Below are 12,957 nucleotides of genomic sequence, written 5' to 3'. Positions count from 1 at the left end.
ACCCACTTTGATAACCTTTGGGTGAAAATAGGAGTACTCCTCATCTTCTAAATGAGGAAGGAAATGAAGAGCCTCGGAGAAGACCAAAAGAGCTTCAGTCTTTGAAGATAAAAGTGAAGGACACTTTGAATATCCAGGTTATGTAATCTAGCTTCATCATGATTAGAATACGGTTTAGGAAAAAAAATTGGCAAATGAATACCCTAATGCAACTCAGACCAACCCTAGGTATAAACTTTGGGTGAGGTCTGAGGGATACCTTGTCGATGTAGAAGACTGTGTAAGAGAAAGTTCGCTGTGAGAGCCCTTCTCTCTCCCACCCTTCCAGCTGATGTGGTCACAATGAAGAAGGGTCTTGTGACAAGTGAAAGAAAGAACATGAAACCCATGCTTTAAATGGGGCCTCTATAAGAGCTGTCAAAACCAATCTCCCTCTTCCTCCTGGGTGAAAGGAAATACCTGAATAGAAACCTTTCCCTCTTTAAGGTGGAAGCCCCTCTTCTATTACTTAAGAGATGAGAAGCCTCTCATAAAAGGAGTCCCTGAAAAGGGACAGAGAAGGTGTTGGTATAAGTTGGTGTGTGGGGAGGAGGAAACAGGTGTAGTATGGAACGGAACTGCATAATCAGATGTTACGATCTCTAAGACCCATTTGTCCATTATGTTGTTCCATGACCCCTGAAATAGGGCAACGTGGTTTCCGAATGGGAGGGAAGAAAAAAAGGCAGACCAGAAGAAAGGTTGGTTTGCAGCTCTTGACCAGCATCTCAAAAGGAATGTTTACTAGTTGTGGCTGGCTGTGAAGAAAAAGCAGGAGCAGTAGACCACCTCTTCTGAAACCCTGGCTGCTTCCTGGGGGGTTCAGTAGGCCTCTAACAGTAGAAACCAGGTAGCATAGTCTATTGTCTAGGGAAAGGCTGAGGTTTACACTACTTTCTCTTTGTTGCAGGACTGTATGTGCCGAGGGACCAAAGAGCTGCACGCAATCCTTAAGATTAGTCTTCCAACTGAAATGATTTTGTCCTTCAAATGGAAAAACCACCACTGTGGCTTGGACCTCTCTTGGGATTCCAAGCAATTGAAGCCACAATGCTGCATCCCTACAGATGTTGGCATGGAGCACAATGGTTATTTTAAACTGCTGTCTTGCAAAAGAATATTTTTTTTCAGCCAGAAAGCCTAAATGTTTCATTTTCCTTTCTCATGGGACTACCTTGGAATGCTTAGTCCATTCATTTGCAGCCACCTCCATGACAGAGCCAGGCCCCAGCTGGGAGTATTACATCCATTTGGATGGCACATAATATTCCCTGTCCTTTGTCTTAGAATTTGGGCCAGACTGTTTTCACAGGCTCGAAATGAGCTCGTTAATGGGCAGAACAACTCACCCTGACAGAGTCTCGTGTAAAATGACTAAAAGTTTGTGAGGAGCCTTCTGAACTTCCTCCAGAGGAATTTAGAGTGCATCAGCTACCCCTTTCATGAGGTCCTGAAAACTCCTATAATCAGTGGGGCATGACGGTGTTGAAGGGATTACTGTCTCATCCAGAGAAAAGGAGATGACTAGTGGTGCCTGCATGTCCTCCTCTGTGGGATGTTCTTCCTCCTCTGAAAGAAGTTTGATGAGTTTGCACTGGAGGATCCTGAGGCTGGGTGAACTGTTGCCTGAGTCAGTCTCTCAGTTTGATGATGTATGAAGGTAGTGTGCCCAAATATGCTTATTGAGCACAGTACCTTCATACATAAAGGTATACTTCCTGACAATAAAGGGGACTCAGGTTCATTAGAGACCTGCAGGTCCTTCAGTACCATATTGCTAACCAGTACCAATGCTAATGAAGCTTGCTCAGTTCCAAATGCTTCCCCAGAACCAAAGGGCCACAGGGTATCTCTAGAAGCAAAGAGGAGATTTTGACCTCTTCCCCCTACCAACCTCCCCTAAGATTTCATGGGGATGTGTGCTCCTCATCTCTTTGGAGAGGTGTTTCTCACTACCTTCTTGTAACTCCCACTGAGACTTCCTACAGGTCTCCTTCAAGGAACTGTCCCTGGAACTAATGGATAAGAACTCTTCAATCCTGAAGTCTGTTGTACAGGGGGGTGAGGGATGTCCAGATGGGCCTGGGTCCAAGGCTACCCATATGGAGCAGACTAACAAATACACCTGTAGCCTGGCTTCCCTGGATTCTTTTTGTTCTTCCGCAGAACAACTTGCACACTGCATTTAACAGGGATATATGACTTCCCTAAACAAAAAAGGCAATGAGTGTGATCACTTTTGAAGGGAAAGGCTCCTTCACAAGACTCTCAAAATATAAATCCAGGGGATTTGGGGCATTACAAAAAACAGACACCTCCTTTACTAGAAAACAAAGTGGAGAAGAGAGTTATAACTCCCTCAAACTATGCAATATAACTATAATTTAAATGCCAACAGACAATTTTACACTACCCTATACTACAAAATAGACTAAAAAAAAGTATCTACAAAATGTTCTACGGTAAGCTAAAGGAGTGAGGCTCAGAAGTGCTTCATCTCAGGCCAAGGAACTGGAGTAGCATTTAGTCCAGCATCACCCTCTACGCCGTAAGTAGTCAGTGTGCATGTGTGGCCCAGATGGACACGGCTAGCAAAACATCTGCAATCTCTAGCACGGGCACACCTACAGTGGAATAAATATATGGTTACGCGCTTGAAGAAATTTAGGATCTGTATTCAAAACTCTCTGTAATCTCTCTCTAACATGCATGATCAAAGTCCTCCTTATATTTAATGCAAATAATATACTTACCAAAAGGTTAGATGAAATAAATATAGCGCCAGATCGAAAGCCCCACTGAAGTCAGACTTTTTATGAGTTACACCGAGTGTCACTGGAAAACTGCAATACCAAATCTTTCAGATAACTAGCTGTGATGTTGATGGTGGTTACAGAAGAACTTTTCAACTTCCACAATATGCTTTAAGACTATGTTAGGTGTTATTACTTTCTCAAGGAGGTTTAAACCATTTGCTGAACACCAACATATCAGAAATTTAGGATAATATTGGCACAACTTGGGCCAGTCCCCACCTCAGGATAGACAGCGGTGGTTTGAGCATTGGCCTGTTAAACCCAGCATTGTGAGTTCAATCCTTGAGGGGCCCATTTATGGATCTGGGGCAAAAACTGGGGATTGGTCCTGCTTTGAGCAGGGGGTTGGACTAGATGACCTCCTGAGGTCCTTTCCAACCCTGATATTCTATGATTCTATGACCCAACTGCTGGATCCTATGTGCTCCTGAACCAACTGGGACTGGGCAGAGCTAGGTCACTGTTGCTAGTTCAGGATCTTTGAGGCACACTCCTGGATGCAGATGTCATCTCTGCAACCCTTCCTTGGAACATGGGGCTCTTCATTCCAGATCCCTTATACCCTGGAACCAGCAACTGAGCCCCCCTGAGTCCCCAGTTGATTATAAACACTCCCTCAGTTTCGCACTGGGTGCTCTGAGCTTCTTAATTAACCAAGTCAGGAACAACGTGACAGGCAAGCAAAGAATACAAGGAATTTCTTAGCCATGAGAACTTTACCGAAGAGCCCTAGAAAATTACAGATCTTTGGAAGACTACAGAAGTCCTCAACAACCTCTTGGATGTGTGAGACACCCCTGTACCCCATGTTCACTTTTATATGGTTATGATATATTTTGTACAAAGTCTGCCTTGTGAGGTATCATTTGAAAACTCAGTCTACTCAGCATCACTGTCCTGTTAAAATGTGTGTATCAACACTGTATATGGTGCTATGAGATTTTACTATATGCTTAAAGAAAAGGAGTACTAGTGGCACCTTAGAGACTAACCCATTTATTTGAGCATAAGCTTTCGTGAGCTACAGCTCACTTCATCGGATGCACTGGTTAGTCTCTAAGGTGCCACTAGTACTCCTTTTCTTTTTGCGAATACAGACTAACACGGCTGCTACTCTGAAACCTACTATATGCTTGTTACTGAAATATGCTGTAGCTCTGGGTAATGCCCCCAGACCATTTTCTCAAAGACAAAGGCACACTGTCACGCCAGCTAGGTGCTAAAAGGCCATTACCTGGCTTAACTGAAGATTCACCAGCAAAGGAGTTGTAAACAAGAAATTTACAATTCACCTGAAAGACAGTTGGCAGCTCACCTATGCTATGGAACTACCTGATCCGATGACCCAACAAAGACTTTTCCAGTACTAAGGGTCAGAGTATAAGAAGGGGGGAAAAAATGACTCTAGACACCTCTCCTCCGATCTTTACTCATGGTAGCAAGAACGCTTGAAAGACAAAAGGAAGCATCATTGACCTGGGAGGAGTGGTCCTAGTCTGTAGGTTTTTCCAGCCAGTACAGTGTGCTGAAGCTTTTGAAAGCTTTTTGCTTTTAAATTTATTATCCTTAGTAAAGTTTAGGAATTAGCTTGCATCTTTTTATTTCTTTTGTAACCAAGTCTGACTTTTATGACTTAACATTTGTAAATCACTTAAAATCTCTCTCTAGTTAATGAACTTGTTTTGCTGTTTTATCTAAACCATCTCTATTCATGTCAACCGGGCTGGTGCATATTCATTACTGCTTGTTGGAATGACATACTATTTGTGAGCTTTCACTGTTTAGAAGAGCCCTGAAGAGTGCAAGATACACATTTCTGTGGTTCAGGCTGGGGATATGTGGGTGTCGCCATGTATCTATTCACAAACGGCTGGGAGAGCATTCATGTAAACATCTGGGAGTGATTTTATATGCTAGTGGCTGCACATGAGCAGGCCAAGAGTGGCTGTTCTGACAGTAAAGCAGTGTAAAGGCATCCCAGGCTAGAGGGTTAGGGGACACAGCAGTTCAACAGTCAAGGTTGTACCCTGGAGAATGTCACAATGTGATCTCACCCCTCTTGTGAATCTGAGGTCAGGTTTGCATTCAAGCACAGCAGACCCTTTCCTCCCTTCTCTTCCTCTCCAGCCTGGGTCTTCTGAGATGTGGCAGCGGTCAGCCCCCTGCTTTGCAGAGAGCATTCCCCCTTAAATATAGTCTCTGACCCCTTTCGGTTCTGTGCTGAGCTGGGGAGATTCTACGTTCCAACCCTCCCCCCACTCACCATACCATCTGCACTTCTGAGTAGAGTTCATTGTCCTTATTGATGGACCTGTAGTAGACACACTCAGAGTTGCGAACTCTAGATTGCTCTGTGCCAGCTTCTCAGACAGTCATTCAGATAGGTGTCAACACCGTACCAGAAAATGACTAATCCACGACTAATCCTCAAAAAAAAAAAAAAGATGTTACAATTCACAATTTGACACAGACATATCCCCACTCTGTCACAGATCCTACATACTTTTTCATTTTTCCATTTTACTTTCATTATCTGAAAAAAAATGATAAAAAACCTCGTTGGTCATGCTGTTTTCTGTTTTCTTGGATGGGATTTTGAGGAACTTAAACATAATATTGTGCAATTTTATTTTCATATATAGAATCAGTAGCACCATGTTGGAACTTTCAAATATGCTATATTCATATAAATGCTCCAGGGCACCAACCATTCAAAAAAATGAAAAAAAAAAGCCAATAAAAGCCACTGGATTGCTTTTCTTTCTAAAAACATCTACATTTTTCAAAAACCTGATTACTTGTGAGGTGTTAATATTGATTGTTAAAAAAATTTAGTAATGGGTGTTAGTTCTCAAACTCTGTAGTACAAAACAGAACCCCAGAAGAGAAAGCTAGAGAGTGTATATCAGAACATATATAGTACTGCTGTAATATTTACTTTATAGTTCCAACTTAACCCGTCTCTATCTTCAATTTTTGGCAAAGCAGTTCTAAAGCTACTTCATCACTGTCTTTTTTCCGCATGCAGAATTAGCATGCGGTACTAAGAGGAAACCCTAGCTACATCAGGAACATTTCTTTCTAATTACATGTCAAATACTCAGCAACTTGAACTGATGCATGATAACAGGTAAACACAAACTCAGAAAAAAGCCTGACAGAAATTCAACAGTAATATTTTCCTTACACAACTCTGCAACACTGTAGTTTTAAAATGCCTGAAGCTGATCTCCCCCCGTACCCAGATAACAACATCTGAGCAATCACAAAGACAGCTGGGGCAAAGATTACTAAACTGAAGATAGAATAGTTTATGTGGTAATTTTTCCTTGCTGGTGCCTTTTACAGGTAATACAAAAAGTAGCTGAGGAGTCACTTCATTAATATCAACTTTTTGCCACCAATTTTAAACATATTTCCCATTCTGTGTTTTATAATTATTCACTTACAGGATGTATCTGTTCAAACCTCCCACATCCAGGACACTAAAGTGAACATCCTTAGTACACTGAAAAAGTTTCACCTCTCACAAAAATAAATGCATCTAGCTATCTGAAATGACTCCAAATATTTTGATTCATTTTAAACACATTGTTTTAGTCTAGTTCTTAGTGAATGACTGTGAATGTCATACCACAACTGGAAACCTGATAAATACCCTGCACTTCTAGAGCACTTTCCATCTTTAAATAAATATAAACATGGGGCAAGAAAGTAGTAGTCAAAGATAATACCCCAAGTTTTAGGTATAGATGACCAAATACAGCAGTACTATCAAAATGTCAAAAAGGGATAGGTGAGGGAAAGGAAGGGAGGCCTTATTACATTTGTTACTATTTTTAAAGTATCACTTTGACACTACATAAAACCTTTTCTTAAATGAAGCAAATCTGATTATTATCTTGTAAACTTGAGATATAGAGCATAACCCATCTTGTTTACTAGACAGAGTTGCCAACTCATGGAGATTTTTTTAAATTTCTCATGATCTAGAGATTATTAGGAGCAAACTCCAAGTTTTGCCCTTTTTCAATATAGCTGACATCTCCAATTACTTTCAATTGGACTAAAGCGACAGGCTGCCTTTAGTTAAAATGGTTCTAGAGAAATGGCACCATTACTGACAGCCGTAATGTTCACCTTAGCAAAAATGATTGCTGCCTCCCATTCTTACCAATGGGACCACAGGCAGGCTGACCCCACTGAAGATGGCTGCCCCACATGGTGTCAGGAGGCATACCTGCAAAGTGTAACTCCTCTGGAGTAACCTGCACACATTTGCCTTTTCTGTGACTCTCATCCATCCCGGTCTCCCTTTATTCTTATCACACAGTGGACTGTCTATTCCACCCCCCCCGGCCCTCTTTCCATATCTTCCTTTTTCCTGGACACAGCCTTGGCATCAACAGGGGGAGCACTGAGAGTGTCCTGCTCTCAGTTCTGTTGTCCTATTGTATAGGCTCCCTTACCATCCAGTAGAAGCAATTGCAGGAAGAGTCCAGCAGTCCTGGGCTGGAGCACACTCAATGTACTCTGAATTTTTGGAAAATTTAGCTAACTCTACCAAGCATGTGCAAATAGCAATTACCAGAAGCTTATGAACTCTGCCAAATTTGGATAGATTTTTCACAGTGAAAGAATGAGGCATTTCTCTGACCCAAATGTGACCCCTCCTGTCAAATTTCAAGTCCAAGTACAGAGATGCTAGAACTTCTCAATGAAACAGATGTAAGAACTTATCAGCAAAGCAACTTTTTTCCTAACCTCGTTCTTGGAAATGGCTGGGCATTTTTGCTGAAACTTCCCATAAAAATTCAACATGAGGCAGACTTCCAACATGGAAAGTTTAGCATTAACAGTTACATTTGGCAAAGTTATAAGCAACAGGAAAAACAAAAACAAAACAAAAAACCTACAGTGAAAAGTATTAGTCAACCTTAACTACAGGCACTGCTGCCAGCTCTGCCTACAATGATTATCCTTTATTGCTCTATCCTCTATTTGGCTTCAGCTGAATATCATTCACTACTATTTCGCCAAATACTGTAGTTCTGTGTGTATTCTAGTAATGCCTAGAAGGCCAACTAAGAGTAGGGTTACATTGTTACAGGCCCTATACAAACACAGCAAGAGATACTCTTTATCCAAAAGAGCTTACAGACAGTTACAAATTCAGTAAATTACTAGAGTAGTATAAGGGCCCTACCATCAATCAAACCCTGACCCCGCCCCTTGACCCCTCAGCCCCGCCCCCCTTGACCCCTCAGCCCCACCCCTTGACCTCTTAGCCCCACCCACCGGAAGTCCCACCCCATGGGTTATTACTTCCGGGGTCAAGGCTGCCACATGACCGGAAGCAAGGTGTGTCATGTGACACCCACCCCACCCCTTGACCCCTTTAACCCCACCCCTTGACCTCTGCCCCCCCCCACCGGAAGTCCTGCCCCATGGGGTATTACTTCCAGGGTCAAGGCTGCCACGTGACCGGAAGCAAGGTATGTCATGTGAACCCTCTAACAACTCCTCCCCCCCCCCCACCAATCAGGATGGGTTTCGCCCCGTAGGACCTCCCAGAGAGGAGCTTTGACCAATCAGGGCGAGTTCCGGGGTGGGGGTGTCCTCTCTGGAAGTGGGTCTTGTGACCCCTCTAACAACTTCTCCTCCCACCCCGCTACCAATCAGGAGGGGTTTTGTTCCGATAGGACCAAGAGGAGATTTGACCAATTAGGATGAGTTCCGGGGGCGGGGTGACCCGTCCGGAAATGATTCGTGTGACCCCTCTAACAACTCCTCCCACCAACCTCTACCAATCAGGCCGGCCCGAGAGCAGATTTGACCAAAATAGGGCAGGTTCTGGGATGGGGTGAACCACCCAGAAGAGGGGCGTATGACCCCTCTGCCAATCAGAGCGCAGCACCATCACCCCATAAGGCCCAGCGTCGGGCAGAAGAGGCTGTCTTTTACCAAGAGCGCGTGTTTTAGAAATCGTGGAAACATGGACTCCTTCACCACCCCCGTGAGAACTTCGGACTTTGTTTTAGCCCCGAGGGCCTTCAACAAACCGCGGAGAAAGCGCTACATCAGCGACAGTTCCGAGGAGGAGGAGGGGGCAATTGAGGGGAGCCCTTTGGCCCAGCCATTGATGGATACCCCGGACCCTGAAACCCAGCCGCTTGTGGGGCCCCACGATGAGCGTGATGGCCTCTTGTTGGCCACCCCCCGGGAGGAGGAAGGTGATCGCAGCTCGGGGAAGTCACTAGTGGACAAGATGAACGCTCAGGTAAATGAATGCTTAAGAAGTGACGGTCCGGATGGGGTTGTAACGGGGCTAGGAACCAGGGATTGTGTAAATCAAAAACCGAGCAGTGGGGTGCTTACGCTGTTTCTTTTTTGAAAAAAATCTCTCAACAGCTCAATGATGCCTTTCTAGAGGACCCGGAGACTCTGGACAGCGTTGCACCAAGCAGCGAAGATGAACCGGGCCCATCTTGTTTTTGCTCAACGCCAATACAAAATGTTGAAGAGGACTCCGAGGATGACGGCTATGAGGAGTTTAGGAGGAGGCTTGGCATGGAACTGACTGAGCCAGTGCCACGTCGTGAGCGTAACAAAGTCATGCGGACTATTGTACGCGTTGCTGTTTATTCTGTTCTTAATCACTGTCTTAGGGAAAAGCTTTTTGAAGATTGTGAGGGCTGTGTCATAGATGCACCAGGCCAGCGGCACCATGACTGTGTGACTTGGACTTCAGTGGATATAAACTGCAAGCTCCGGGGCCTGTGTGCTGAGCTGTGTTTGGAAAGCTTATTAAACACTGTGATTGCCATAGGTTATGCTATGCAATGTCTATGCCTAACCCAAGAACATTTAGCACAAGGGGTGACCTTGATAAATGCTGTGCAATTCAGTGGAGACCCTGACCATGTTTTAAAGAAAATGACCAAACCGGAAGATGCCTGCTTAGAGCGTTATATTGACCGTCTGGTCCGCACAAAAAGTTACAGAACCCTGCTTAAGAAAAAGGCTATTTGTAAGAAATCTAAAAGGATTAAGTTAGAAAATGGTGAGGTGCCAAACATGCGATATAAAACTTGGTAGCTGTAAATTTAAAAAAAAAATCTATTGAAAGGGCTTTGTGACTATTTGTATTTCTGTTAAAAGGTCTCTGGCCCTTAAGGGAGCTTAAAGTCTTTTTTTCTTTCTTTCTTTTTTTAATGGAGCATCTTGGTTTGTTTTGAAGGAGCTGTATGTCTTTTAAATAAAAAAAAATTGTTTGTGAGAACCTAGCTCTTGTGTCTTTTGTGTAAGAGAGACCCATTTACAGCAAAAAAAAAAAAAAAAGCTGAAATGTATGTTGTGGGAGGGGGAAAAATACCCTAAAAATGTGTTTACAATAAAACAAAACGGGGATGGTTCAGACATGTGGTTGAGTACAATAGAGTTGACTTATTCTGTTGAACTGAACGGGTTTAACCACCCCCCCCCCTCACTGAATAGCCAGGGTGACTGTGATTACTCACCCTTGTTGCCATAGGGTTAATTTTGATGGGGGTGCACCCATAGTAAGGGAGGTGGGTGGGTGAGGATGGTGAGTTCTGATTAATATGAAATGAAATAAAACCTCAGGAGTTTGCAGATGCTATTGGGCAGTTTAAATATAACCCCTGGAGTTGGTGGAACGCTATAGGCCAGTCTAAATATGGCCCAGGAGTTGGTTGAAGGCCACGGGGCACTTTTTCTAGAAATCACCCCCCGTCCCACCAAACTTTAAGCATGAAAGAACATGTTTTTAAAAACAAAAACAAGCCCCAAGACATTCATTGATATCTGCAAAGGGCCCCTCACTTGAAATGGTTACTGTAAGAAGGCCCTACAGGGTGGGGGGAACAAAAAGTATTTGAACTTAAAAAAGAAAAGCAGCCCAATTGTGCAGAAAAACTTATTCCCCACCCCCGATCACAAAAGGGAATGCTAGGGAGGGGTGATCCAATCAACCTGCTAACTATTTTGAAACAAAAGAGTTAGGATGGTGTAAAAAAAAAACAACAAAACCTCAGGTAGCTTGGAGACTGTCTCTTTCAACAGAAACTCTCTTGAATTGCTGCTGGGCTGCAAGTGGAGGTATGTTCCCTGGGTTTTTTTTTAACTCTGAAAATATATATATATTATATAATGCCATTTTTTGGCCATGCTATCTTAGTAAATAATGGTGCATATCTGTATTGCAGTGTGATCTGTTTAGCATGGAGCCAGTAACTTTAAGTTGCAGTTCATCACCAGGCCAAGGTAAAAACCATTTTTAACTGTAGTTGTGCTTAATAACTTCAGGTATTACATAGGTTGAATAGGGATTTGGGAGCTAATACTAACTAACATTTTGGCTTGTTTTTCTTACCCCAAAGACCCCAAGCACACATGGCTGGGGCAGGGCGGGGGCCAGAACAACCAGGGATCTTTTTAAAAGCATGTGGGTTTATTGAAAAGTATTTTGTTGGAAAATGTGTGTGTGTGTGTGTGTGTGTGTGTGTGTGTGTGTGTGTGTGTGTGTGTGTAAAACATAGGCGGTTTTTAAAAAGTATATGTCTACAAACTGATGGTGATGGTGTGTTTCCAATTAGCAGGGTTTTTACTTTGCAAAATGAGATGTATTTAAAAAAAAAAAATATTTGTGGGGGCTGTTTTCAAAGTGGTAGAAATAAACTCAAAACCTGTGATTGTTGTACAGCCTGAAATGGATTATTTTGTTTTAAAGCTATGACTTTTTTAAATAGAAAAAACACTCTAATGGATATTATTTTATTTTATTTTAAAGTTTACTAGACAGTTTCATGTGTTTTATTAGAATGTTGTTTGCTTTACAGCACGGTCAAAACTTGAGCGGGTAAAAATGCTCAAAAGAAAAAGGAAAGAGACAATTGAAAAGAAAAATTCACAAGTATCAGTGACAGATGGATGGATGAAGCCGGGTAAATATATTTTGCTTATTAGTCTGGTTAATTTATGAGGTTTTGTATTTTAAGTACATACATAGGTGTGGGTGAGAAAGCTGGCAAAGTTACATTTTTGTAAAATGCTTTTTTTCCCCCCTCCTGCCCCAAGCAGGCATATGCAGCCCTTCTGACAAGGCTGTAGTGGGAGCTACAAGGACCCCTCCCCGAGAACCACCAAAGAACCAGGAATCTGCTTTGAGACCTTTATCAACGCAAAACAGCACAAGAGTGCAGATGAAGCATCAGCCCAGTCCAAACCTCATTTACGTCAAACCCAAGGACAAAACAAAACACTCTGGTAAAAAACATCCATGCAAAGACAACTCCAGTTCCTCAGCGGCCACCGCCACGCCAAGCCCTGAGAAAACTGTGAGCGAAAACGCCCACATTCACAAACCCGGAACAGGCGCTCTAGGGATTGTGAATAAAAAACCAAGGATTGAAAACACCTGCGATGCCAAGGTATTGCAACCATGCAAACACAACTCCAGTTCCTCAGTGGCCACTGCCGCACCAAGCCCTGAGAAAACTGTGAGCGAAAACGTCCACATTCACAAACCCGGAGTAGGCACTCTAGGGGCTCTGAATGTGTGCAGAAACACACACATTCACAAACCCAGAGCAGGCACTCTAGGGGTTGTGAATAAAAAACTAAGGACTGACAAAGATCCCCCATATTCTAGTATTTGGGAAGAGTTTGATGCTTCATTCAGAAAACTGATGGACGCTGTATCTTCGGGGAGTCTAAAACTACGGCATTCTAAAAAGATTTGGAAAAAATACGACGCTTTGTTCAGAAAACTGATGGACGCTGAATCCTCAGGGGGCCTAAAAGAAAGGGGGGCTGGAAAGGGTGGCTCTGATCAGGCATGACTAGGTGTGGAAAGGGGTACCCTCAAGGGTGCACATCAGCTCGTGTGTAAACAAAAGGGCGGACGGCGCTTGGGGGATAAACAGATGGCTGCCAAAAAATTCCAGGCCAGGGTCGCTGTAAAAATTTTAAAAAGGGCTAAAGAGGTAATGAGGGAAAAAAAACAAAAAGAGATGCCCCCTACCAGAGGCTCTCAAACTGGCATGTCTGAAAATGGGGAGGCGAAATCAGACTCTGGTTT

At 43.2% G+C, this 12,957-nt stretch overlaps 2 protein-coding genes across 3 annotated transcripts in view; one reads left to right on the top strand and one right to left on the bottom strand.

Moving 5' to 3' along the window:
• PTPN4 (protein tyrosine phosphatase non-receptor type 4) overlaps positions 1–12,957 on the bottom strand; it is a 245,977-nt gene that overhangs the window by 179,849 nt on the left and 53,171 nt on the right. The gene's annotated exons all lie outside the window — the stretch shown is intronic.
• LOC141995806 (uncharacterized) overlaps positions 10,927–12,957 on the top strand; it is a 102,105-nt gene continuing 100,074 nt past the window's right edge. The window contains exons 1-4 of the mRNA XM_074967218.1: positions 10,927–10,976; positions 11,084–11,141; positions 11,717–11,821; positions 11,958–12,636. Coding sequence (XP_074823319.1) covers positions 11,099–11,141; positions 11,717–11,821; positions 11,958–12,636 — 827 coding nt within the window. The 5' untranslated portion in view covers positions 10,927–10,976; positions 11,084–11,098. The remainder of the gene's footprint in view (positions 10,977–11,083; positions 11,142–11,716; positions 11,822–11,957; positions 12,637–12,957) is intronic.

This window comes from Natator depressus, chromosome 11, assembly GCF_965152275.1.
Source record: "Natator depressus isolate rNatDep1 chromosome 11, rNatDep2.hap1, whole genome shotgun sequence".
In the NCBI taxonomy this organism is placed as follows: domain Eukaryota; kingdom Metazoa; phylum Chordata; order Testudines; family Cheloniidae; genus Natator; species Natator depressus.
This window is presented reverse-complemented; position numbering and strand designations above follow the sequence as displayed.